Source organism: Hypanus sabinus, chromosome 17 (genome assembly GCF_030144855.1).
Source record: "Hypanus sabinus isolate sHypSab1 chromosome 17, sHypSab1.hap1, whole genome shotgun sequence".
Lineage (NCBI taxonomy): Eukaryota > Metazoa > Chordata > Chondrichthyes > Myliobatiformes > Dasyatidae > Hypanus > Hypanus sabinus.
The window spans coordinates 1,099,895-1,124,591 of NC_082722.1; the positions used below are offsets into that span (position 1 = coordinate 1,099,895).

Here is a 24,697-nt window from a genome sequence, read left to right on the forward strand (position 1 = left end):
AAAAGCTTGAGCATGTAGATATTAAGAAAGTGGATGTGCAGGAGCTTTTGGAAAACATCAAGTTAGATCCGTCTTCGGGACTGGATGGGATGTACTCCAGGCTACTGTGGGAGGTGAGGGAGGAGATTGTTGAGCCTCTGGCGATGACCTTTGCATCATCAATGGGGACGGGAGAGGTTCTGGAGGGTTGCGGATGTTGTTCCATTATTCAAGAAAGGGAGTAGAGATAGCCAGGAAATTATAGACCAGTGAGTCTTACTTCAGTGGTTGGTAAGTTGATGGAAAAGATCCCGAGAGGCAGGATTTATGAACATTTGGAGAGGCATAATATGATTAGGAATAGTCAGCATGGCTTTGTGAAAGGCAGGTTATGCCTTATGAGCCTGACTGAATTTTTTGAGGATGTGACTAAACATATTGATGATGGTAGAACAGTAAGTGTGTATACAGCAAGGCATTTAACAAGGTAACCCATGAAAGGCTTATTGAGAAAAGGATCCAAGGGGAAATTGCTTTGTGGATCCAGAACTGGCTTGCTCACAGAAGGCAAAGAGTGGTTGTAGACGGGTCATATTCTGCATGGAGGTCGGTGACCAGTAGAGTGCCTCAGGGATCTGTTTTGGGACTCCTACTCTTCGTGATTTTTATAAATGACTTGGATGAAGATGTGGAGGGATGCGTTAGTAAATTTGCTGATGATACAAATGTTGGAAGTGTTGTGGATAGTGTGATGGGCTCTCAGAGGTTACAGCAGTGTCATGGTCCAGATCAGGTTCCCTTTAAATTTATCTAGGTTGCATTATGATCCAGACCGTTGACTCCTTGTTCCCCTTTAATTCCCTGTTTCCTGTGTCCCTCGAGCTTGGTGATTAAGGCAATCTACTCTTGACCAAACCAGCAGTTTGTAAGTCCCCGGCTTCAGCTGTTTGGGGCGAGAGAGTTATAGAGCATTAGTGAAGTCACCGTAGCTGCCGTGAGCCAAAGTCATCTAGCTGGAGCCAACTAAGTTTCTTGCCGAAGCAAGACAAGACTCCTCCCGCAGCAAGTGCCAGCGATTTGCTCTCCCTTGCCAGAGTGGGTCCGGGCAAGGTTAACCTGCCAGGGGTGAGCTAAGAGCTCCCACAGCTTGGAACAAACTTGGGTCCAGTGATAGTACCGTCCGTTGTCTTGTCATCCTGTATCCAGTTCAGTAGGCAGGCCGTTTGCCGCTACTCGAATAGACTGTCATTGTGTGGTCTCCGAATCCATGTCCTGTCTAAAGAGGGGTCCCAGACCTGTAACCTAGAAAGGTCCTGACCCTGTGTTAAAGAGACCTGGCTCCATAGGCGGAGTCCTGGCTCAGTGTCCTGTGTTTGAGTACTAAGTCCTGGCCCTGGTGTTCCAATTCCAAAGTACCAAGTCCTGGCTGCGGCGTTCCAAGTCTCCAAGTCCTGGCTGCGGCGTTCCAAGTCTGCAAGTCCTGGCTGTGGTGATCCAAGTCTCCAAGCCCTGGCTGTGGTGTTCCAAGTCTCCAAGTCCTGGCTGCGGCGTTCCAAGTCTCCAAGCCCTGGCTGCAGCATTCCAAGTCTCCAAGCCCTGGCTGTGGTGTTCCAAGTCTCCAAGCCCTGGCTGCGGCGTTCCAAGTCTCCAAGTCCTGTCTGTGGCGTTCCAAGTCTCCAAGTCCTGGCTGTGGTGTTCCAAGTCTCCAAGCCCTGGCTGTGGCGTTCCAAGTCTCCAAGTCCTGGCTGCGGCGTTCCAAGTCTCCAAGTCCTGGCTGCGGCGTTCCAAGTCTCCAAGTCCTGGCTGCGGCGTTCCAAGTCTCCAAGTCCTGGCTGCGGCGTTCCAAGTCTCCAAGTCCTGTCTGTGGTGTTCCAAGTCTCCAAGCCCTGGCTGCGGCGTTCCAAGTCTCCAAGCCCTGGCTGTGGTGATCCAAGTCTCCAAGTCCTGACTGCGGTGTTCCAAGTCTCCAAGCCCTGGCTGCGGCGTTCCAAGTCTCCAAGCCCTGGCTGTGGTGATCCAAGTCTCCAAGTCCTGACTGCGGCGTTCCAAGTCTCCAAGCCCTGGCTGTGGTGATCCAAGTCTCCAAGTCCTGGCTGTGGTGATCCAAGTCTCCAAGTCCTGGCTGCGGCGTTCCAAGTCTCCAAGTCCTGGCTGTGGTGATCCAAGTCTCCAAGCCCTGGCTGCGGCGTTCCAAGTCTCCAAGCCCTGGCTGTGGTGATCCAAGTCTCCAAGTCCTGGTTGCGGCGTTCCAAGTCTCCAACTCCTGGCTGCGGCGTTCCAAGTGTCCAACTCCTGGCTGCGGCGTTCCAAGTCTCCAAGTCCTGGCTGTGGTGATCCAAGTCTCCAAGCCCTGGCTGCGGCGTTCCAAGTCTCCAAGCCCTGGCTGCGGCGTTCCAAGTCTCCAAGTCCTGGCAGCGGCGTTCCAAGTCTCCAAGTCCTGGCTGCGGCATTCCAAGTCCTGGCTGCGGCGTTCCAAGTGTCCAAGTCCTGGCTGTGGCGTTCCAAGTCCTGGCTGCGGCGTTCCAAGTCTCCAAGTCCTGGCTGCGGCGTTCCAAGTCCTGGCTGCGGCGTTCCAAGTGTCCAAGTCCTGGCTGCGGCGTTCCAAGTCTCCAAGTCCTGGCTGCGGCGTTCCAAGTCCTGGCTGCGGCGTTCCAAGTGTCCAAGTCCTGGCTGTGGCGTTCCAAGTCCTGGCAGCGGCGTTCCAAGTCTCCAAGTCCTGGCTGCGGCGTTCCAAGTCCTGGCTGCGGCGTTCCAAGTGTCCAAGTCCTGGCTGTGGCGTTCCAAGTCCTGGCTGCGGCGTTCCAAGTCTCCAAGTCCTGGCTGCGGTGTTCCAAGTCTCCAAGTCCTGGCTGCGGTGTTCCAAGTGTCCAAGTCCTGGCTGCGGCGTTCCAAGTGTCCAAGTCCTGGCTGCGGCGTTCCAAGTCTCCAAGCCCTGGCTGCGGCGTTCCAAGTCTCCAAGTCCTGGCTGCGGCGTTCCAAGTCTCCAAGCCCTGGCTGCGGCGTTCCAAGTCTCCAAGCCCTGGCTGCGGCGTTCCAAGTCTCCAAGTCCTGGCTGCGGCGTTCCAAGTCTCCAAGTCCTGGCTGCGGCGTTCCAAGTCTCCAAGTCCTGGCTGCGGCGTTCTAAGTCTCCAAGCCCTGCTGCGGCATTCCAAGTCTCCAATTCCTGGCTGTGGCGTTCCAAGTGTCCAAGTCCTGGCTGCGGCATTCCAAGTCTCCAAGTCCTGGCTGCGGCATTCCAAGTCTCCAAGTCCAAGGTCTGTGTTCCAAGTCCTGGCTCTGATCCCTGATCTCCAAGTCCTGGCCCCCCAGACCCTGAGTCCCAGCCTAGTCCTGGACCTGAGCCCTCATTCATTACGCCTATTCCCATTTCCTCTTTGATTTCCCTGTTCTATCCTTGCGTCACGGTTCTCCGTGTAAAGAGTAATAAAGAGTCCTTTCAGTTAGTCCTGACGAAGGATCTCGGCCTGAAACGTCGACAGTGCTTCTCCTTATAGATGCTGCCTGGCCTGCTGTGTTCCACCAGCATTTTGTGTGTGTTGTTTGTGTCCTGCTTTTGGGTCCTCCTCGAGCACCCTTGTCCCCCCACCTTGTAACAAGCAGGACAAGGCGGTGCAGACTCGAGAGGCTGAATGGTCTTCTTCTGCACCTATTGTCTATTGTCTATTAATAGGAAGCAAAAATGGGCTGAGAAGTGGAAGATGAAGTTCAACCCGTATAAATGTGAGGTGGTTCATTTTGGTACGTCAAATATGATGACAGAATGTGGTATTAATGGTAAGACTCTTGGCAGTGTGGAGGATCCAAGGGATCTTGTGGTCCAAGTCCATAGGACACTCAGGGCTGCTGCACAGGTTGACTCTGTGGTTAAGAAAGCATACATTAGCCTCCATCAATCGTGGGATTGAGTAGGAGCCGAGAGATAATGTTGCATTTATATACGACCCTGGTCAGACCCCACTTGGAGTACTGTGCTCAGTTCTGGTTGCCTCACTATAGGAAGGATGTGGAAACCATAGAAAGGGTGCAGAAGGGATTTACAAGGATGTTGCCTGGATTGGGGAGCATGCCTTATAAGAATAGGTTGAGTGAACTCGGCCTTTTTTCCTTGGAGTGACAGAGGATGAGAGGTGACCTGATAGTGGTGTATAAGATGATGAGAGGCATTGATTTTGTGGATAGTCAGAGGCTTTTTCCCAGGGCTGAAATGGCTAACACAAGAGGGCACAATTTTAAGGTGCTTGGAAGTAGGTACAGAGGAGATATCAGGGGTGAGTTTTTTTACACAGAGCGTTGAGTGTGGGAATGGGCTTCCAGCGACTGTGGCGGAGGCGGATACAATAGGGTGTTTTAAGAGACTCCTAGACAGGTATATGGAGCTCAGAAAAAGAGGGCTATGGGTAACCCTAGGTAATTTCTTAAGTGAGGATGTGTTCGGCACAGCATTGTGGGCTGAAGGGCCTGTATTGTGCTGTAGGTTTTCTATGTTTCTAAGACCCCACAGGTTCAACTCTGCTTTACCACAGATGGCAAATTGTACATGGGTGCTGCTGTGCTTGTTACAAGGGCTGAAACCTTGGTGAACGTTGAGGCTGCTGGCTGAGGAGATGGTGTCACAGATTTAATAGGCATGGGTTTATGAGAGGGGAGAAATTTAAAGGCTATCTGTGGAGTAGGTTTTTCCTACAACGGAAGATGGGGTGTATGGAATGATCTTCAACAGGTGGCTATAATTACACCATTTAAAAGGAGTAAGACCATAAGACATAGGAGAAAGGAGCAAAATGATGTGGGCTTAATGTGAGCGAATGGGTTAATGTAGATATTACAGTAGGTAGGTTCAAGGTGTGCCAAAATGGTTCATGTCTGATTCTGTCCCAACGGATCACAGACAGGATTTGAGAGGGTCCAGAGGAGGTTCACGAGAATGATCCCGGTAAATGAAAGGTTTAGTGTATGAGGTGTCACACAAAAAATGCTGGTGGAACGCAGCAGGCCAGGCAGCGTCTATAGGGAGAAGCGCATTACGCATCCTGACGAAGGGTCTCGGCTCGAAACGTCGACAGCGCTTCTCCCGATAGATGCTGCCTGGCCAGCTGCGTTCCACCAGCATTTTGTGTGTGTTGTTTGAATTGCAGTATCTGCAGATTTCTTAGTGTATGAGCAAACACAAGGAAATCTGCAGATGCTGGAAATTCAAACAACACACACAAAATGCTGGTGGAACACAGCAGGCCAGGCAGCATCTATAAGGAGAAGCACTGTCGATGTTTTGGGCCGAGACCCTTCGTCAGGACTAACAGAAATGAGAGATACTAAGAGATTAGAAAGTAGTGAGAGGAGGGGGAAATGCGAAATGATAGGAGAAGACTGGAGGGGGTGGGATGAAGCCAAGAGCTGGAAAGGTGATTGGTGAAAGTGATACAGAACTGGAGAAGGGAAAGGATCTTGGGACGGGAGGCCACGGGAGAAAGAAAGGGGGAGGGGAGCACCAGAGGGAGATGGAGAACAGGCAGGGTGATGGGCAGAGAGAGAGAGAGAAAAAAAACAATTAAATTTGTCAGGGATGGGGTAAGAAGGGGAGGAGGGGCATTAACAGAAGTTAGAGAAGTCAACGTCCATGCCATCAGGTTGGAGGCTACCCAGCCAGTATATAAGGTGTTGTTCCTCTAACCTGAGTGTGGCTTCATCTTGACAGTAGAGGAAACCATGGATAGACATATCAGAATGGGAATGGGACGTGGAATTAATATGTGTGGCCACTGGGAGATCCTGCTTTCTCTGGGGGACCGAGCGTAGGTGTTCAGCGAAATGGTCTCCCAGTCAGCATCAGGTCTCACCAATATATAAAAGGCCACACCGGGAGCACCTGAAGCAGTAAACCACACCAGCCGACTCACAGGTGAAGTGTCACCTCACCTGGAGGGACTCTCTGGGGCCCTGAATGGTGGTGAGGAAGGAAGTGTAAGGGCAGGTATAGCACTTGTTCCGCTTACAAGGATAAGTGCCAGGAGGGAGATCGGTGGGAAGGGATGGGGAGGTAACAGGTGGACAAGAGAGTCGCGTAGGGAGCGATCCCTGCGGAAAGCAGAAGGGGGGGCAGGGAAAGACGTGCTTAGTAGTGGGATCCCATTGGAGGTGGCGGAAGTTACGGAAAATTATACGTTGGACCTGGAGGCTGATGGGGTGGTAGGTGAGGACCTATCCCGAGTGGGGTGGTGGGTGGATGGGGTGAGGGCAGATGTGCGGGAAATGGGAGAGATTCGTTTGAGAGCAGAGTTGATGGTGGAAGAAGGGAAGCTCCTTTGTTTAAAAAAGGACAACATCTCCTTCGTCCTGGAATGAAAAGCCTCATCCTGAGAGCAGGTGCGGTGGAGACGGAGGAATTGTGAGAAGGGGATAGCATTTTTGCAAGAGACAGGGTGGGAAGAGGAATAGTCCAGGCAGATGTGAGAGTCTGCAGGCTTATAGTAGATATCAGTAGATAAGCTGTCTCCAGAGATGGAGACAGAAAGATCAAGGGGAGGGAGATGTCGGAAATGGAACAGGTATATTTGAGGGCAGGGTGAAAGTTGGAGGCATAGTTAATGAAGTCAACGAGTATCTCTCTTTGATGAAGGGTCTCGGCCCGAAACGTCGACAGTGCTTCTCATAGATGCTGCCTGGCCACTAGCATTTTGTGTGTGTTGTTCCTAGTGTATGAGGTGTGTTTGATTGTTCTGGACCTGTACTGTCTGGAGTTTAGAAAAACGGAGGGTGCGGGGATTTCAGTGAAACTAATTGAAAGGTCTCAATAGAGTGGACGCGAAGGGGTCCAAAACCAAAGGGCATAGCCTCAGAATATCCCTCAGACCAAAGGCGAGGAAGGATTTCTTTAGCCAGAGGGTGGTGAATGTGAGGAATTCATTGCCACAGACCAGCTGGAGAGGCCAAGTCAGTGGGTATATTTAAAACGAAGGTTGTTAAGTTTTTGATTATTAAGGGAATTAAAGGTTACGGGGAAAGGGGGAAGAATGGGGTTGAGAGGGTTAATAAATCAGATCATGAACCAATGGGCCAAATTCTGTTCCAAACAAGCTGCCAATTCAACCTAATCCTATGTGTGCTGGGTTGTTCAGTTGCGGGACTCGAGGTGTGGGGGGGTTGAGTTGGAAACGTGCGGCTCAGGTACGCGACAGCGGGGCTCGGAACGCAGTTACCGGTGGGCCGCCTCGTTATCGAACTGCGCATGCTCCTCCGGAGTCTCGCGGGATTTTCGCCGCGACTTGTCATGGTTGTTGTGAGTTGCGTTGCCCTGGTAACTGCAGGCGGCAGGACGGAGGAGGTAACTGGGGTTTCGTGTGTGTCTCTGGCTGGTGGTGTAGTTCTGCCTGTTGTGCCAGTCCCTAGTGAGTTGTGTGTGGTGGAACATTCTGGCAGGAAACGTGAGGACGCACAGCATGAACGGTGGGGTCATGAAGAACGGAGCCACCTTGTAGTACGTCCAAAGCTTGAAGGTGCCGTTGCAGGTAGAATAACGTGGTTCGGAAGTTTGGATAGTGAATGCAAGAGCAGGGAGCTTATGCTTCATAACTGTTAAAGTCCTCGGCTAGTAACACACACACAATGCTGGAAGAATTCAGGCAGCATCTATGGAAAAGAGTACGGTCGACGTTTCGGGCCGAGACCTTTCAGCAGGACTGAAGAAAAAAAAGTTGAGTAGATTTAAAAGTTGGGAGAGGGGAGAGAGAAACACAAGTAGTTAGATGAAAGCAGAAGGGGGAAGAGATGAAGGAAAGAGCTCGGAAGTTGATTCGGAAAAGAAATATATGTTGGAGAAGGTGGAATCTAATAGGAGAAGATTGAAGGCCATAGAAGAAAGAAAAAGGGGAAGGAGCACCAGAGGGAGGCGATGGGCAGGCAAAAAGATAAGGTGAGAGAAAGAAAAGGGGATGGGCAATGGTGAAAGAGTGGGGCATTACCTAGAAGTTGATGTTCATGCCATCAGGTTGGAGACTGCCCAGGCGGAATACAAAGTGTTGTTCCTCCAACCTAAGTGTGGCCTCGTCTTTAACAGTAGAGGAGGCTATGGATTGACATCTTGGAATGGAAAGTGGAATTAAAATCTGGGATCCCACTAAGCACAGCTTTCCTTCCCCTCACCCCCCATTTTCTGCTTTCCACAGGGAGAGACATGACACCCTTGTCCATTCATCCATCCCCACTGATCTCCCTCCCAACACTTATCCTAGCAAGTGGAACAAGTGCTAAATCTGCCCCTACACCTCTTCCCTCACTACAGGGTCCCAAGCAGTCCTTCCAGGTGAGGTGGCACTTCAACTGTGAGTCTTTTGGGGTCATCTACTGTATATAAGTGAGACCTGACATAGGTTGGGAGATTACTTTGCTGAGCACCTTCACTCCATCTGCCAGAAGAAGTGGGATCTCCCAGTGGCAACTCGTTTGACTTCCACTTCCCATTCTGATGGTGTTGGTGGAGAGTTCGTAGGAATGTGAAGCGTAAAATAAGTTAGTATAGTGTAAGTGGGTGGCTAATGTTCGGCATTGACTTGTTGGACTGAAGGACCTGTTTCTGTGCTTTTTATCTCCCTGTGACTCTATGAAAATTACTGAACATGTTTAAAACCCTCTGATTCACTTACAAGTTCCATTCTAAAGTGAAATACCATAATTGAAACCATAATGGAAGTGAGCTGAGAACTGATTTTGGTTTGCTTGTTAGTAAGAGTTCTATTGTTTTCTTGGAATAAGTTGAAACAGAGTGTATGGTTGTTATTGTAAAATACAGTACTGTAGAAAAAGTCTTTGGCACATATGTTTAACTAGGGTGCCTAATAGTTTTGTATAGTAATTTTACGTAGTTATTTTATTGCATTGTGTTGCTGCTGCAGAAAACAAATTTCATGACATGTGAGTTATCTTGAACTGAGAGTGGGAAGGGGCAGGGAGAGGAGAATCATGGCTGGGAAAGGGGAAGGAAGAATGGAGGGAGCACGAAGCACTGGAGAGGCATTCTGTAATGCTCAATAAACCAATTGTTTGGAATCACCTTGCCTGGTGTCTCAGGGCTGGGTGTGTCTGCACCTGTGCCATTCTCTATGCCTGGTACTCCTCTGCCATCTGTCCCACACCCCTCCTGTGGTGCTGCACCCTTGCCATTCCCAGCATTTTTTGATCCTGCCAGATTTACAAACACTTTCTCTGTTGCACGTCGACAAGTACTTTCTTTGAAAAGTCTCAGGCACCCTTGCTGTATATATGTGGTTAAGACTTTTCTACAGTATGTAGAAATTAATTGAAGTATGAAGATGGGTTAGCACAGTGGCATTGTTGGTAGACCTGCTACATTCTGGGTCCAATGATCCATTTTTATTCCTGACCTTTATTGTTGTCTGTGAGGAGTTTGCACGTTCTTGCTGATGGCATGGATGTTCTTCCAGTTTTGTTTTGTGTCCCAAAGATGTGCACGTTGGTAGATTGGTTGGACTCTGTAAATTGTTCCTGATGTGTAGGTGAGTGGTAGAATCTGGAGCTGATGGGAATGTGGGGTGGGGAGAATAAAATAGGATCAGTAGAAGATTAGTACTTTCTGGGACTTAGGGACTTTTTCTGTGCTGCATACTCTAACAATCTAGAAGGTAAAGAGTGCCAGTGCTAAGATAACTTGTTTAGGTTATTGAGAATATTACTAATGGACACTGCATTATTCACTTATTGCTTTTGGATAGAAAAGGCTGAATACCAATTGTGTGTTTATAGGCTTTTACTTTGATAATGTTTGTAATTTAAAATATTCCCTGGTTTAGTGTAAGAAGTTACAGCCAGTTGCATACCTATATATACCCTAAACTCATTCTTTGAGGTTGAGTTCACAGTGCAGTACAGGAACAGGTCCTTTGATCTACAATGTCTACACCGAATATAATATTGATTTAAGTTAATTATCTTTCTGCTTGTACAAGACCCAAAGCCCTCCATTTACAGCCTCTTAAAACACTACTATTGTATCCACTTGTATAAAACAGAATTGTGGCTGCAGAGGGTAAAAAAAAACTAGCCCTGAACGTCTCCCTTGAACTTTCCCCCCCTCACCCTAAATGCATATCCTGTAGCATTTGACAAAGCTGCCTACCCTCTTGTAATTTTTGAACTTCTATTAGGTCTCCCTTCAGCCTCTGCTGCTCTAGAGAAAGCAATCTAACTTTGTCCAACCTCTCCTTATAGCTAATACTCTAAAATCCAGGCAGCTTTCTGATAAATCTCTTCTGCACCCTTCCAAAGCTGCCACATTCTTCCTGTAATGGGATGAACATAACTGCACACCTCCAGACTTTGAAATGCAATGTTCTGAACATTGAAGGCAACCATGTCAATCCCTTCTTTACCACAATAACTTCTTGCATAACCACTTTCAATGAGCTGTGGACTTGGACCCCAAGATCCTTCTGTACAGCAGTGCTGTAAGGATCCTGTCATTTTCTGTTACATTTGATCTCCCAAAGTGTAACACCTCATTCTTGCTCTGATTAAACTTAGGCTGCCATTTGTTCCCTTATGTCTATAACAATCTACATTCTGCTGTATTCTTGATCAGCCCTCTAATATGTCCATAACTCCATCAATCTCTGTGTCTTCTGATAACTTACTAACTCACTATCTACATTTTCACCTAAGTCACTTGTATATAACAGAGGCTCCAGCACTGATCGCTGCAGAATACCACTGGTCACTAATCTCCAGTCAGAATAACCCCTCCCCACCCCCACTATCTTTTATAAGCAAGCCAATCCTGAATCCAAATTCACCATGCATCTTAACCTTCTGGATCAGCCTACCATGAGGGACCTTGTCAAGTGCCTTACTGAAATACATGCTGTTGACATGCACTCCCTACTCTCATTAATCACCTTTGTTTTCTCAAAAAATGAACTCAGTCAAGTTTATAAGACATAACTTCTCCTGTACAAAGCCAAGCTGACTGTCCGTAATAACACCATAAGACATAGGCCATTCAGCCCATTGAGTCTGCCCTGCCATTCCATCATGGCTGATTGCAGATCACACTCAACCCCATACACTTCCCTTTTCACCATAACCTTTGATGCCCTGACCAATCAGGAAGCTATCGCTTTAAATATACTGATGGTCTTGACCTCTACAGTTGTGTGTGGTAGAGCATTCCATGGGTTAATTACTCTCTGGCTAAAACAAATCCTTCTTATCTCTGTTCTAAAGGGTCACCCCTTAATTTTGAGGCTGTGCCCTCTAGTTCTTAACGCACCCACCATAAGAAACATCTTATCCATGTCCACCATATCTAGTCCTTTCAACATTTGGTAGGTTTCAATGAGATTCCCCCCCCCCCCCCCATATTTTTCTCAATTCTAGTGAGTACAGGCCCAAACCTGCTGAGATGGTAACCCCTCCATTCCCAGAATTATCCTTGTGGACCTCCTCTGAACTCTCTACAATGACAATACATCCTTTCTTAGATGTGGGGCCCAAAACTGTTGACAGTATTCTGTGCAGCCTGACTAATGTCTTATAAAGCCTCAGCATTATCTCCTTGTTTTTATTTTCTGTTCTGCTTGAAATGATGGCAACATTGCATTTGCCTTTTTTACCACAGACTCAACCTGTAAATTAACCTTCTGGGAATCTTGCACGAGAACTCCTAAGTCCCTTGGCACCACTGAAGTTTGGATTTTTTTCCCCATTAAGATGATAGTCTGCACTTTCGTTCCTTTTACCAAAATGCATTATCATACATTTCCCAACACTATTCCATCTGGTATATTTTTGCCCATTCTTCCAATTTGCCTAAGTCCTTCTGAAATCGCATTGCTTCCTCAGCAATACCTACACTCCACCTATCTTCACATCATTTGTAAATTTTGTCACAAAACCATCAATTCCATCTAAATCATTGATAAACAATGTGAAAAGTAGTGGTCCCTGAGGAACATCACTAGTCACTGGCAGCCAACCAGAAAAGGCACCCTTTATTCCCATTCTGACGAAGGGTCTCGGCCCAAAACATCAACAGCGCTTCTCCTTATAGATGCTGCCTGGCCTGCTGTGTTCCACCAGTATTTTGTGTGTGTTGCTTGAATTTCCAGCATCTGCAGATTTCCTTGTGTTTGCCCTTTATTCCCGCTTGCCTTCTCCTGTTGTCAACCATTCCTCTCTCCATGCCAGTGTCTTTCCTATAATGCCATGGGGCTTTATCTTGTTAAGCAGCCTCATGTATGGCATCTTATCATATGTCTTCTGAAAATCCAAATAAATTACATCCACTGCCTCTCCTTTGTCCACCCTACTTGTTACTTCCTTGAAGAACTCTAATAGATTTGTCAGGTAAGATTTCACTTCACAGAAACCATGTTGACTTTGACTTATCTTTAGACTCCAAATACCCAAAAGCTCTTCTTTAATAATGGACTCCAACACTTTCCCCAACCACTGAGGTTAGGCTAACTGGTTGATAATTTACATTATTTTGATTTCTCTCTTAAAGAGTAGAATGATATTTGCAATTTTCCAGGCCACCAGAACCAATCCAGAATAAAGTGATTTTTGAAAGATCATAGCCAATGCATCTATCTTTCCAGGTACTTCTTTCAAAACTCTGGGTTGCAGTTCATCTGGTCAAGGTAACTTATCCATGTTAAGACCTTCAGTTTGCCTAGCATTTTTTACTTTGTAATAGCAATGGCACCCACTTCTGCTCCCTGACACTCACAGACTTCTGAGCCACTGCTAGTGTCTTTCACAGTGAAGACTGGTGCAAAGTATCAGTTAATCTGCCATTTCATCGTTCCTCATTACCTCACCGGTGGTTGTTTTCCAGTGGTCCAATATGAGACTCTTACCTCTCTTTTACTCTTTATATAACTGAAAAAACTTTTGGAATCCTGCTTTATATTATTGGCTAGTTTACTCTCATATTTCATCTTTTCCCTTCTTAGGACTTTTTAGATGCCTTTTGTTGGATTTTGAAACCTTCCTAATCATCCAACTTCCCACTCAGTTTTGCTACTTTGCCCTTACTTTGGCTTTAATGTGGTCCTTAACTTCATTTGTCAGCCCCTGCCCTTTGAGAATACTTGTTCTGTGGAACACATCTAGCCTACGTGACTTTGTCAAGGGCAGGTCATGCCTTACGAACATGATTGAATTTTTTTGAGCATGTTACTAAACACATTGATGAAGGTAGAGCAGTAGATGCAGTGTACATGGATTTCAGCAAGTCATTTAATAAAGTACCCCATGCAAGGCTTATTGAAAAAGTAAGGAGGCATGGGATCCAAGGGGATCTTGCTTTGTGGATCCAGAATTGGCTTGCTCACAGAGTGGTTGTAGATGGGTCATATTCTACATAGAGGTTGGTGACCAGTGGTGTGCCTCAAGGATCTGTTTTGGGACCCCTACTCTTCTTGATTTTCATAAATGATTTAGATGAGGAAGTGGAGGGATGGATTAGTAAATTTGCTGATGGTGTTGTGGATAGCATGGAGGACTGTCAAAGATTACAGTGGGACATCGATAGGATGCAAAACTGGGCTGAGAAGTAGCAGATGGAGTTCAACCCAGATAAGTGTGAGGTGGTTCATTTTAGTAGGTCAAATATGATGGCAGAATATAGTATAAATGGTAAGACACTTGGCAGTGTGAGCGAACAGAGGGATCTTAGGGTATGAGTCCATAGGACACTCAAAGCTGCTTCACAGATTGAGTCTGTGTTTAAGAAGGCATACGGTGCATTGGCCTTCATCAACTGTGGGATTGAGTTTAAGAGCTGAGAGGTAATGTTACAACTATATAGGACCCTGGTCAGACCCCACTTGGAGTACTATGCTCAGTTCTGGTCGCCTCACTACAGGAAGGATGTGGAAACTATAGAAAGGGTGCAAAGGAGATTTACAAGTATGTTGCCTGGATTGGGGAGCATACCTTATGAGAATAGGTTGAGTGAATTCGGCTGTTTCTCTTTGGAGCAGAGAAGGATGAAAGGTGACCTGATAGAGGTGTATAAGATAATTAATCCGTGAGCCAGTAGGGTTGGTTGGTACCATTTGAGGGGAATAATGCTCATAATGATCTTTGGAAAGGTATACATCTCCAGAGTTAGAAAATATGTAATAGCATTGCACCAGTGGCACTTTATGTGTGCAATCATGCATTTTATAACACTACCCTAAAATAAGCATTTCTGAAGAGTGACCAATATAAAGTACAACATATATATTCCACCTAGTGGTATCTTGTCATCAGTGATCCCTCAACATTGAAATTCGTCACGATGATAGCTGAGTTCAAGCACTTTTCATCACGTTATAAAATTCTACATTGAGAACTGTGTCATTGGTGGCACTTGCAGTACAGTGTCCAATTTCAGTAGAGTGAGTCATTTCATTTTTAGAAAAAATATTTGTTGTTTATTTTGGAAAAGTCAATAAAACCCTTGGGACATATAATCACATGGATTTGTAGAGAATTTATTCAGGAACTCAAATAAGTAATCACTTTTTGTATATATTCCAGATTAACATCAATACAGTAGAAAATGTTACCCCCCACCCCCCAAAAAGTATAAAACCTCATTTGGAGAGATTTCTGGAGTTTTATCAATGTCATGATATTTTCCAAATTGTATCAAATCAAAACAATCTTAAGCTTTTGTCATAGCATATAGAATTACAGTACGATAATTCAATTGTGGGTTTCCACACAGCCACAACCTAGGCCCCATTTGGTTGTAAAATGAATATATTTAATCAAAGACTGCTTTCCATACTTTCATAATCTATTAATAATCATAATAATTTTCAAAGTCCTCCACGTCTTTCACATCTTCATCTAAACTTTCCACACTCTGAGGTGGATGCCTGGTTCTCACAGTCTGCTAGTCTACATATGTCAGTACACCTGAGGCCATTTGCAACACACATACATCTTAGGGAGTGAACTTTTTTTTTGGACAGTTACAGGTCAGTAGATCCAGGACGGATGGCCTTCCATCCAATGCACCACCAACTGTTCAGCTTCCTCTTCTCTCTCTATCTTCCATCCTCTGCCAACAGGGCGTGGCACTTGTGGGTCTTTCTCCAAAATTCTTCTCCATATACCAGCCTGGTAGTTGGCTCGCTGTGCCTGTTTTGTTAAGCAGTCCTTGCATGGTGGGAGTTGATGACTTTCGATTTCACCTTTTTTGGCACAGAAGAGGTGATACCTGAGCTCATTGACCTTGGTGGTCAATGCTTTTGGGGCATACAGGAGACATGTAAATGCCTCGTTTGTCCAACATTTCTGGGGAGAGGTCCCTTTCCTGACCCAACTCTAAGAATGTGTCCTGAGTTTCCCTGTTGCTGGTCAGAAGCTTTAGGGCACTTGTCTTCCCTTTGCCTGCAAAAGGGTTTACAGTATCACAGCCTGTATATGCGTGCAATCCCTGAGAGCCCTACAAACCTCTATGCCAACACTGTAATGCTATCACATATTTTCTAGCACTAGGGGTATATATCTGGCCAAAAATCACTAAGAATTATTCCCCCCAGTTGGTACTGGTGGCCCAAATTTGGGGTCCTGGCTCACAGACTAGATGAGAGGCATTGATCATGTCAGAGACTTTTTCCCAGGGCTGAAATGGCTAACACACGAGGGCACAGTTTTAGGGTGTTGGAAGTAGGCACATAGGAGATGTCAGGGGTGAGTTTTTTTACGCAGAGAGTGGTGAGTGCGTGGAATAGGCTGCCAGCGACAATGGTGGAGCTGGATACGATAGGGTGTTTTAAGAGACTCCTGGATAGGTACATGGAGCTTAGAAAAATAGAGGGCTATGGGTAACCCTAGGTAATTTCTAAAGTAAGTATGTGTTTGACACAGCATTGTGGGCCGGAGGACCTGTATTGTGCTGTAAGTTTTCTATGTTTCTATCCTGTGCCTTGTGAGTTATTCCCAGTGAATTCTTCCACCTCTGCTCTGCCATCATCCCTGCCAGTATCCAGGCCACCTGGGCAAGTTCTTCTGTCATGCCTCTGTAATTCCCTTTATTCTACTGAGATACGCAAACATCTGATTTGTGCTTCTTCACCTCAAACTGCTGTATAAATTCAATGATATTATGATCACTGTCCCCTAAGAGCTCCTTTACATTAAGCTCCCTAATGAGATCTGGGTTATTACACAACACCCAATCTAAGATGGCCTTTCCCCGATTAAACTCGAGCACAAGCTGCTCTAAAAAAAGCCATCTCATAGCATTCAATAAAGTCCCTCTTGTGATCTGACACCAACCTGATTTTCCCAATCCCCTTTTGAAGTCCCCTGTTACAATTGTGTCATCCTTATTACATGTCCTTTCCAGCTGCCCTTGCAATCTCAACCCCACATCTTGGCTACTATTTGGACGCCTATATAATAATTCCCATCATGGTTTTTTTTATGCTTGCAGTTTCTTAACTCCACCCACAAAGATTTGACATTCTCTGAACCTATGTCACCTTTTTCTAAAGATGTAATTCCATCTTTTACCAACAGAGCCACACCACCGTCCATGCCTTCCTGCCTGTTCTTTCAATACAAACTGTATCTCTTGTTGTAAAGCTCCCAACTATGACCTTCTTTCAGCCACGACTCAGTGATGCCCATAACATCATACCTACCAATCTCTAATTGTGCCACTTCAATCTCCTTATTTTGAATACTACGTGTATTTAAATACAATAGCTGAATCCTGCATTCTTGCCCTTTTGAGTTTTGCCTGTGTTACAATTTAACTCTTTGCATTTTCTGCATTTGAACCAAATTATTAGCATGTCTTCTTACATTCATATTACACCCACTATCTACTTGTAAACCTGCTGGCTCATCCTCAGCTCTATCATACTGGTTCTCACCCCCCCGCCATATTAGTTTAAATCGCTCCCAATAGCGTGAGTAAACCTGCCTGCAAGAATATTGGTCCCACTTGAATTCAAGTGCAACCAGTCCCTTTTGTACATGTCATACCTGCTTCAGCAGTGAATCCCAATGACCAAGAAATCTGAATCCCTGCCCCTGCTTCCAAGTCTTCAGCCACACATTTCTCTGCTACCCCATTCTATTCCTATTCTTAGTGTTGCATGGCACAGGCAGCATTCCCAAGATTACTACCCTTGGGGTCCTAATCAGTGTTTTTGTTTTTGCAATTGTGCATAAGTCAATTTTAAAAATCCTCTCCAGTAGCTTTCCTCCCTCTGATGTGATGCTCACCAGCCTATAATTTCCTGTTTTATCTGTATTATACTCCTTCAACCAAGGAGCAATACTGACTACTCTCCAGTCCTCTGGGACTTTGCTGTTCCTAGTAAGGATACAAATAATCTTTCTCAAGGTCTTAGCAATCTCCCGTCATGACTCTTTTACCAAGCAGCATGAGTCCCATCAGCCCCTGAGGATTTATCGACCTTGATTCTCTTCAAGTAACCCAGCACCTCGTCCTTTTTGATCTTAGAGTTCCCTAATACACTAGCATGGCCCACTTTCCTCTCACTATCCTCCATCTTATTGCCACAAAAGACTCATTTAGTACCTGTGACGAGAGACCTTGACAAGGATGGCTTGGACCCAAATGCTGGAGTATCCGAGGCTGGAATTGAAATGCGGTATAAAGCTGCACTGTGAACTGAGCAAAAGCAAAGCACTAGATGATATATCTAGTTGGGCTTATGATTGCGCTCTGAACCTCAGTTCAGGTGCTGTTTAAATACTCAATTCTTTCAAAGCCTTCAAGTCGGTGTTTAAATTCAGATGTCGGCTATTATTATTTTTTATTATGTGTGAAGGTATTTTACCTTTTTTTTCTCCTTAATAAACAGCTTCAGTCTTGATAGGGGTTAGATTCTTTGTTTTTGTAATAATTTACTATATTTCAACATAACTATTGACTAACTTATGTGAATACAGGGTAATAAGATTGTTATTATGGGTAGATAATGTAATTGGTAGTTTTTTTGGACCTTTTATATACTTTCTTGAACTCTGTATTCTTCTATGTAGAAACTAATAAAAACATATTGGAAAGAAATACTCAATTCTTAGCACCCAAAACGTGATTGGCAATTAGCGGGATGGTGCTGAACTCTTAAGGCCAGCCAGCTATCCATATTCCAGAGAGTCACAGCGTCTAAACGCTGGAAGCTGGCACAATTGGTGCGTGTTGTAACAGGATCCCCTCTCCTATGGCCGACTCCTGATGGCCCTAGCTGTTCGGAGAGATGATAGTGATAGTGAAGAAGAATACGAACACAACGCTGGAAGAACTCAGCAGGTCAGGCAGCATCCGTGAGAAAAGAGTAGCCAACGTTTCGGGCCGAGACCCTTCATCAGGACTGGGGTGGGGGGGGGTGGGAAGAGAGGGCCGAAGCCCAGTAATAGAGATAGGGGAGGGGGTAGGGCCTAGAGGCGCCAGGTGGAAAACTAATCAGAGGAAAGATAAGGGGGGGGGATAAACATAAAAGAACTGTAGAAATAAAGAAGCAGAAAGTTGAAAGGGGAGAGAGGCAGAGAGGGACCTGGGATAGGGGGAGGGGGAGTGAATTATCGGAAATTGGAGAATTCAATGTTCATACCACCAGGCTGGAGGCTACCCAGACGGTAGATGAGGTGTTGCTCCTCCAACCTGAGTTTGGCCTCGTTATGGCAGTAGAGGAGGCCATGTATGGACATATCTAGGTGGGAATGAGAGGCGGAGTTGAAGTGGGTGGCAAACGGGAGATCCTGTCTATTGTGACGGATGGACCATAGGTGCTCGACGAAGCGGTCCCCCAATCTGCGTCGGGTCTCGCCGATGTAGAGGAGGCCGCACTGGGAGCACCGGATGCAATAGACTCCAGCAGACTCGCAGGTGAAGTGTTGCCTCACCTGGAAGGGCTGTCTGGGACCTGAAATGGTGGTAAGGGGGGAGGTGTGGGGACAGGTGTATCATTTGCGCTCACAGGGATAAGTGCCAGGTGGGAGATCTGTGGGGAGGGACGTGTGGACCAGGTAGTCGCGGAGGGAACGATCCCTGCGAAAAGCTGAGAGGGGTAGGGAGGGAAAGAAATGCTTGGTGGTGGGGTCCTGTTGAAGATGACGGAAGTTGCAGAGGATAATGTGTTGGATCAGGAGGCTGCTGGGGTGGTAGGTGAGGACAAGGGGAACCCTGTCCCTGTTGTGATGGGAGGATGGGTTAAGGGCTGAAGTGCGGGAAGTGGAGGAGATACGGGTGAGGGCATCTTTGATGACGCCAGAAGGGAACCATGATCCTGAAAGAAAGAGAACATTTGAGAAGTCCTGGAATGGAAAGCTTCATCCTGGGAGCAGATGCAGCGGAGGCGGAGGAACTGGGAATAGGGAATGGCATTTTTGCATTTGGCAGGGTGGGAAGAGGTATAGTCAAGATAGTTATGGGAGTCAGTGGGTTTGTAGAAGATGTCAGTGGACAGTCTGTCTCCAGAGATGGAGACCGAGAGATCAAGAAAGGGGAGAGAAGTGTCCGAGGTGGACCAAGTGAATTTAAGGGCTGGGTGAAAGTTAGAAGCAAAGTTGATGAAATTGACGAGCTCAGCATGGGTGCAGGAAGCAGCGTCAATGTGGTGGAGGAAAAGTTGGGGAGCAGTACCAGTATAGATTTGAAGCATAGGCTGTTCCATATAATCCACAAGGAGGCAGGCATAGCTGGGGCCCATGCGAGTGCCCATGGCTACGCCCTTGATCCAGAGAAAGCGGGAAGAACCAAAGGAGGAGTTATTGAGAGTTAGAACAAGCTCCGCCAACCAGAGAAGTGTGGTGGTGCTAGGGAACTGGTGGGGTCTGTTATCCAAAAAGTGGCGGAGGGCTTTGAGGCCTTCTTGATGGGGGATGGCGGTGTATAAGGATTGAACATCCATGGTAAAAATGAAGTGGTCGGGGCTGGGGAATTGGAGGTTATTGAAGAGGTGAAGGGCATGGGATGTATCCTGGATGTAGGTGGGGAGAGACTAAACTATGGGGGATAAAATGGAGTCCAGGTAGGCAGACACAAGTTCGGTGGGGCAGGAGCAGGCTGAAACTATGGATCTGCCGGGACAGTCTGGCTTGTGGATCGTGGGGAGGAGGTAAAACCGAGTTGTGCGGGGTGTGGGAATTATGAGTTTTTTTGGCTGAGGGAGGAAGGTGTGGGGGGTTGATGAGAGTGGAGATGGTGCGGGAGACAGTGGATTGATGTTTTTTGGTGGCGTCCTGTGGCAGGGGTAAGTACGAGGACGTGTCGGAGAGCTGCCGTTTGGCCTCAGTGAGGTAGAGGCCCGTCCGCCAGACTACTACTGCACCACCTTTGTCTGCAGGTTTGATGGTGAGTTTGGGGTTAGTGCGGAGAGAGTGGAGGGCAGTGCGTTCAGGGGGAGTGAGGTTAGAATAGGAGAGAGGGATGGTGAGGTTGAGACAGTTGATATCTCAGCGACAGTTTGAGATGAAAAGGTCGAGAGCAGGTAGAAGGCCCGATGGGGGTGTCCAGGAGGAGGAGGAGCGTAGAAGCCGGGAGCGTCCCTCCCCACAGAACTTCCACCTGGCACTTATCCCTGCAAGTGCAAATGCTACACCTGTCCCCACACCTCCCCCCTTACCACCTGTCTGGGCCCCAGACAGTCCTTCCAAGTGAGGTAACACTTCACCTGCGAGTATGCTGGAGTCATCTATTGCATCCGGTGCTCCCGGTGCGGCCTCCTCTACATCGGCGAGACCCGATGCAGATTGGGGGACCGCTTCATCGAGCACCTACGCTCCGTCTGTCACAATAGATAGGACCTCCCGGTTGCCACCCACTTCAACTCTGCCTCTCATTCCCATCTAGATATGTCCATACATGGCCTCCTTTACTGCCATGATGAGGCCAAACTCCGGTTGGAGGAGCAACACCTCATCTACCGTCTGGGTAGCCTCCAGCCTGGTGGTATGAACATTGAATTCTCCAATTTCTGGTAATTCCCTCCTCCTCCCCCTATCCCAGGTCCCTCTCTGCCTCTCTCCCCTTTCAACTTTCTGTTTCTTTATCTCTATAGTTCTTTCATTCTTATCCCCTCCCCCCTTTATCTTTCCTCTGATTGGTTTTCCACCTGGCACCTCTAGGCCCTACCCCCCCCCCCCCCATCTCTATTACTGGGCTTCGCATTCTTCCCCCATTCCTAATGAAGGGTCTCGGCCCGAAATGTTGGCTACTCTTTTCTCACAGATGCTGCCTGACCTGCTGAGTTCTTCCAGCGTTGTGTACGTATTCTTTGATTCACAGCATCTGCAGTTGTATGTTTGTGTTTTGATAGTGATAGTCATGGATGAGATCTGGACCCAAGATGTCCCTTTCAGGAAAACAGTGCTGTTCCTTGGATCTGAATCTCTCCCAGTCCATGAAAAACTGCTAAGCACCCTGAACAGTTTTTGAATCCAGAAATCTTTTTACAGTGAAAACCGGTTTCCTATCAACAAATCTGGGTGGCAGGGTTAAAGGACTGATATTCACTGGTTTCAAATTGGAAATATGGAAAGTGGGATTGATCTTGAGTGTCTTAGGGATCTGCAAGGTGAAAGCCACCAGGTTTATTGTTTTGAGAACCTTGAAGCGTCCAATGAACTTGTGTGCCAATTTCCTAGACTCTGCCCAGATTCAGATCCTAAGTCGACAGCCAGACCCATTGTGCAGGCTGCAAGACTGGTCCCTGTCTTCCCTTGCGGTTATCCTTTATTTCAGCATTTCAGGTAGAGGCTAACAGAATCTCCCATGTTCTAGTCCTTGCAATGTTAGATGAGATCTTTGGCTGTAGGAATTCTAACCTCTGCCTCCTGCTCAGGGAAGAGTGACGGAGAATACCCAATCAAAGGGGCATCCTGTGCACTGAATGCTGTAAAATGTTGTGGGCAACTTCTGCTCTCGTCAAATGGTTGCTCCACATGTCTGGTTTTTCTTAGGATATATTCCATATTTTGGCTTACCCCCACTGTTTGGCCGTTGGACTTTGGGTGAAACTCAGAGGAAAGAGTCATTCTTGTCCCAATGAGGTTGCAGAACACCTTTCAGGAATGTGGTATGAATTGTTGAAAGGCTGTATTTATGAGTGAAAGGGGGTAACAATTCTTGACTGTTATGCAGTTTAATCCTCTAAATCCAATACATGGCTGCAGGCTCCCATCCTTCTTTTGTACAAAGAAGCCTGCGCCAACTGGTGAGGTGGAAGGCTTAATGAATCCTATAGCAAGAGCTTCCTTTATATATTCTTCCATTGCACTTCTCTCTCAACCTGAGAGCGTGCAGAATTGACCACGCGGAGGACAAGTACCAGGCAGAAGATCTATAGAACAGTTGTAGGGTCACTGTGGTGGAAGAGTCAAGGCCTTTCCCTTACTGAAGATCTCTTCCAGGCCTGGGTGTTGTATGTCCTTCTGAACCCTTCTGCAGGAACAGCTCCTGAGGCTTCTTAGGTAGCAAGGGTGGTTTGAGAGACCTCTGGGTCTCCTCCCTAGGTTCACTGGACTCTGTTGCATCCGCAGGCGATGTTAATGAGGTGTAACAGATGGTCCTTGTACCTCTGGGAACGGGCTCCAAGGGTCTGTGTTTAGAAGTCTTCCCTTTGGTCTGGACCTGGCGGTTGGATCCCTTAGGCTTTGGCTTACCTCACACTGAAGTCTGTCCCTTGAGGTCATTCCTCTCGAGGGAGTCTGGGAGTTGGAACACCATGCTGCAAACAATAATCAGACCAAGCAATGATCCTCCCCTCCCTTCAGTCCATGTATGGGTTATGCTGGCACCCTACTGTACCCAAGGATCAGGGGTATGAGTAGTGAGTCAATGATGTACAAACTAATGTCTTCCACATAATCCCCTATCCTCATCTGCAAGACCACAGTCTAATGCTGGTTCTGCCCGGAACCTACTGGGCAGCCATCCAAGCCATTTGTGGGCATGGACTGGCTCAACTCTCACAGTGATATGTCGAGCCAACGGGCAGTTCCTAAGTCCAGGAAATTACCTGCTGCCCCAGAGTCCACAAAAACTTTCTCCTGCTTCAAGTTCTTACCCTGGTGAACTCCTCCTTCAGCTCGAAACCAGAATCCATAGGATTGGGAGTAGTGGCTGCTACCATCATAGTCCTCCTGGATGGTCTTAGCAGTTCTCCAGGTGGCAGCAGCTTTGGACATTGGCCCACAGTAATAGAAGCAGGCTTGATTCTGATACGCACGAGTCTGGCTGGTCATGGTCCTTGATCAGGGAGCGTGGTGAAACCACTGTGGATTGGGCTAGCCTCCTTCGGCTTCATGATGTAGTCCTTCATGCTTTGCTAGATTGTCAAGGTGAATCTAGCCCGGGAATCTAATCAGGTGATGAGGACCTCTAAATCCCCTGTTGGGTCTCTCAAGGTGAGGGCACCCTTTTTTCATCTTTGAGTCCGTGCCAGAACAAAGTGGCCAAAGCTTCCCCCTTCCAACCACTCTCTTGAGCCAAAGTTTGGAACTCAATAGTGTAGTTGGCCACTGACCAACTTTCCTGATGCAGCTTCATCAGAATGTCTGAGTCTCTGTTTGTGCTGGAGGATCAATGAAATACCTTTCTTATGGTGGTCATGCATTTCTTCGAATCAGCACAGGTCTCTGACTGTCATTCCCATCGTGTGGTGGCCCAAGCAAGGGCTCTCCTGCTCATGAGAGAGATAATGAAGGCCACTTTTCCACTCTTTGAAGGGAACTGGGACAGCTGGAGTTTGAATGAGCACTGAATGAGGAAGCTGCGGCAAGACGCTGGGTCTCCATCAAATCTCTCTGGCGTCAGAACGTGTACAGAGTGACCGACAGCCTTACCTGAGTGACTCTGTCACCTTTGTGATAGCTGGTAAGCACCGGCCTCGAGGTCGTGTATCTTCAGGTTCTGTCTGGAAATCCTCTTGCTCTTGCTACCCGTAGCAGCTGCTTGACTGTGATATGTGAAACCATGATGGTCTTCCTGATGACTACATTTGTGCGAAGTGCAGCCAACTCCAGTTCCTGAAAAACAGCATTAAGGAGCTGGAATTGGATGAACTAAGGATCATCTGGGAGGCAATTCAGAAACAGGAAGTGGACAATAAGTCCACTGGATGGTTTTGAGAGACCCTCTCCCCACACCCCCTCAGTAGTAACAGACATCAAGGAGCAGGTAGGGAGGAAGATTCTGGAACGGTGCAAAAATAATGAGGTAATTGAGTGATTTTTAGCTTTCCTAATATTGATTGGCATCTCCTTAGGGCAAGGGGTTTGGATAGGGTGGAGTTTGTTAGGTATGTTCAGGATGGTTTCCTGACGCAATATGTAGATAAGACAACTAGTGGAGAGACTGTACTTGATCTGGTATTGGGAAATGAACCTGGTCAGGTGTCAGATCTCTCGGTGGGAGAGCATTTTGGAGGTAGTGATCACAACTCTATCTCCTTTACCGTAGTGCTGGAGAGGGATAGGAACAGACGATTTGGGAAAACATTTAATTAGGATAGGAGGAAATATGATACTATTAGGCAGAAACTTGGGAGTATAAATTGGGAGCAGATGCTCTCAGGGAAATGCACAGCAGAAATGCGGCAAATGTTTAGGGAAAATTTGCATGGCATTCAGCATAGGTATGTACCATTGAGACAGGAAGAGGATACAGTAGTAGGGTAAAAGACCATGGTGTACAAAGGATGTAGAAAATTTAGTTAAGAAG

The 24,697-nt window shown here is 46.9% G+C and overlaps 1 protein-coding gene across 12 annotated transcripts in view; it reads left to right on the forward strand.

Moving 5' to 3' along the window:
• Positions 1–2,314: 2,314 nt before the first annotated feature.
• dnaaf1 (dynein axonemal assembly factor 1) overlaps positions 2,315–24,697 on the forward strand; it is a 180,025-nt gene continuing 157,642 nt past the window's right edge. For 2 of the 12 annotated variants that reach the window (XM_059992457.1, XM_059992462.1), the window contains exon 1: positions 2,315–3,233. Coding sequence is in view for 4 of the 12 variants with exons in the window: in XM_059992459.1 (XP_059848442.1) it covers positions 7,205–7,484 (280 nt within the window). In the remaining 8 variants the exon portion in view is untranslated. The other 10 variants (XM_059992467.1, XM_059992465.1, XM_059992461.1 and 7 more) reach the window with 10 other exon arrangements.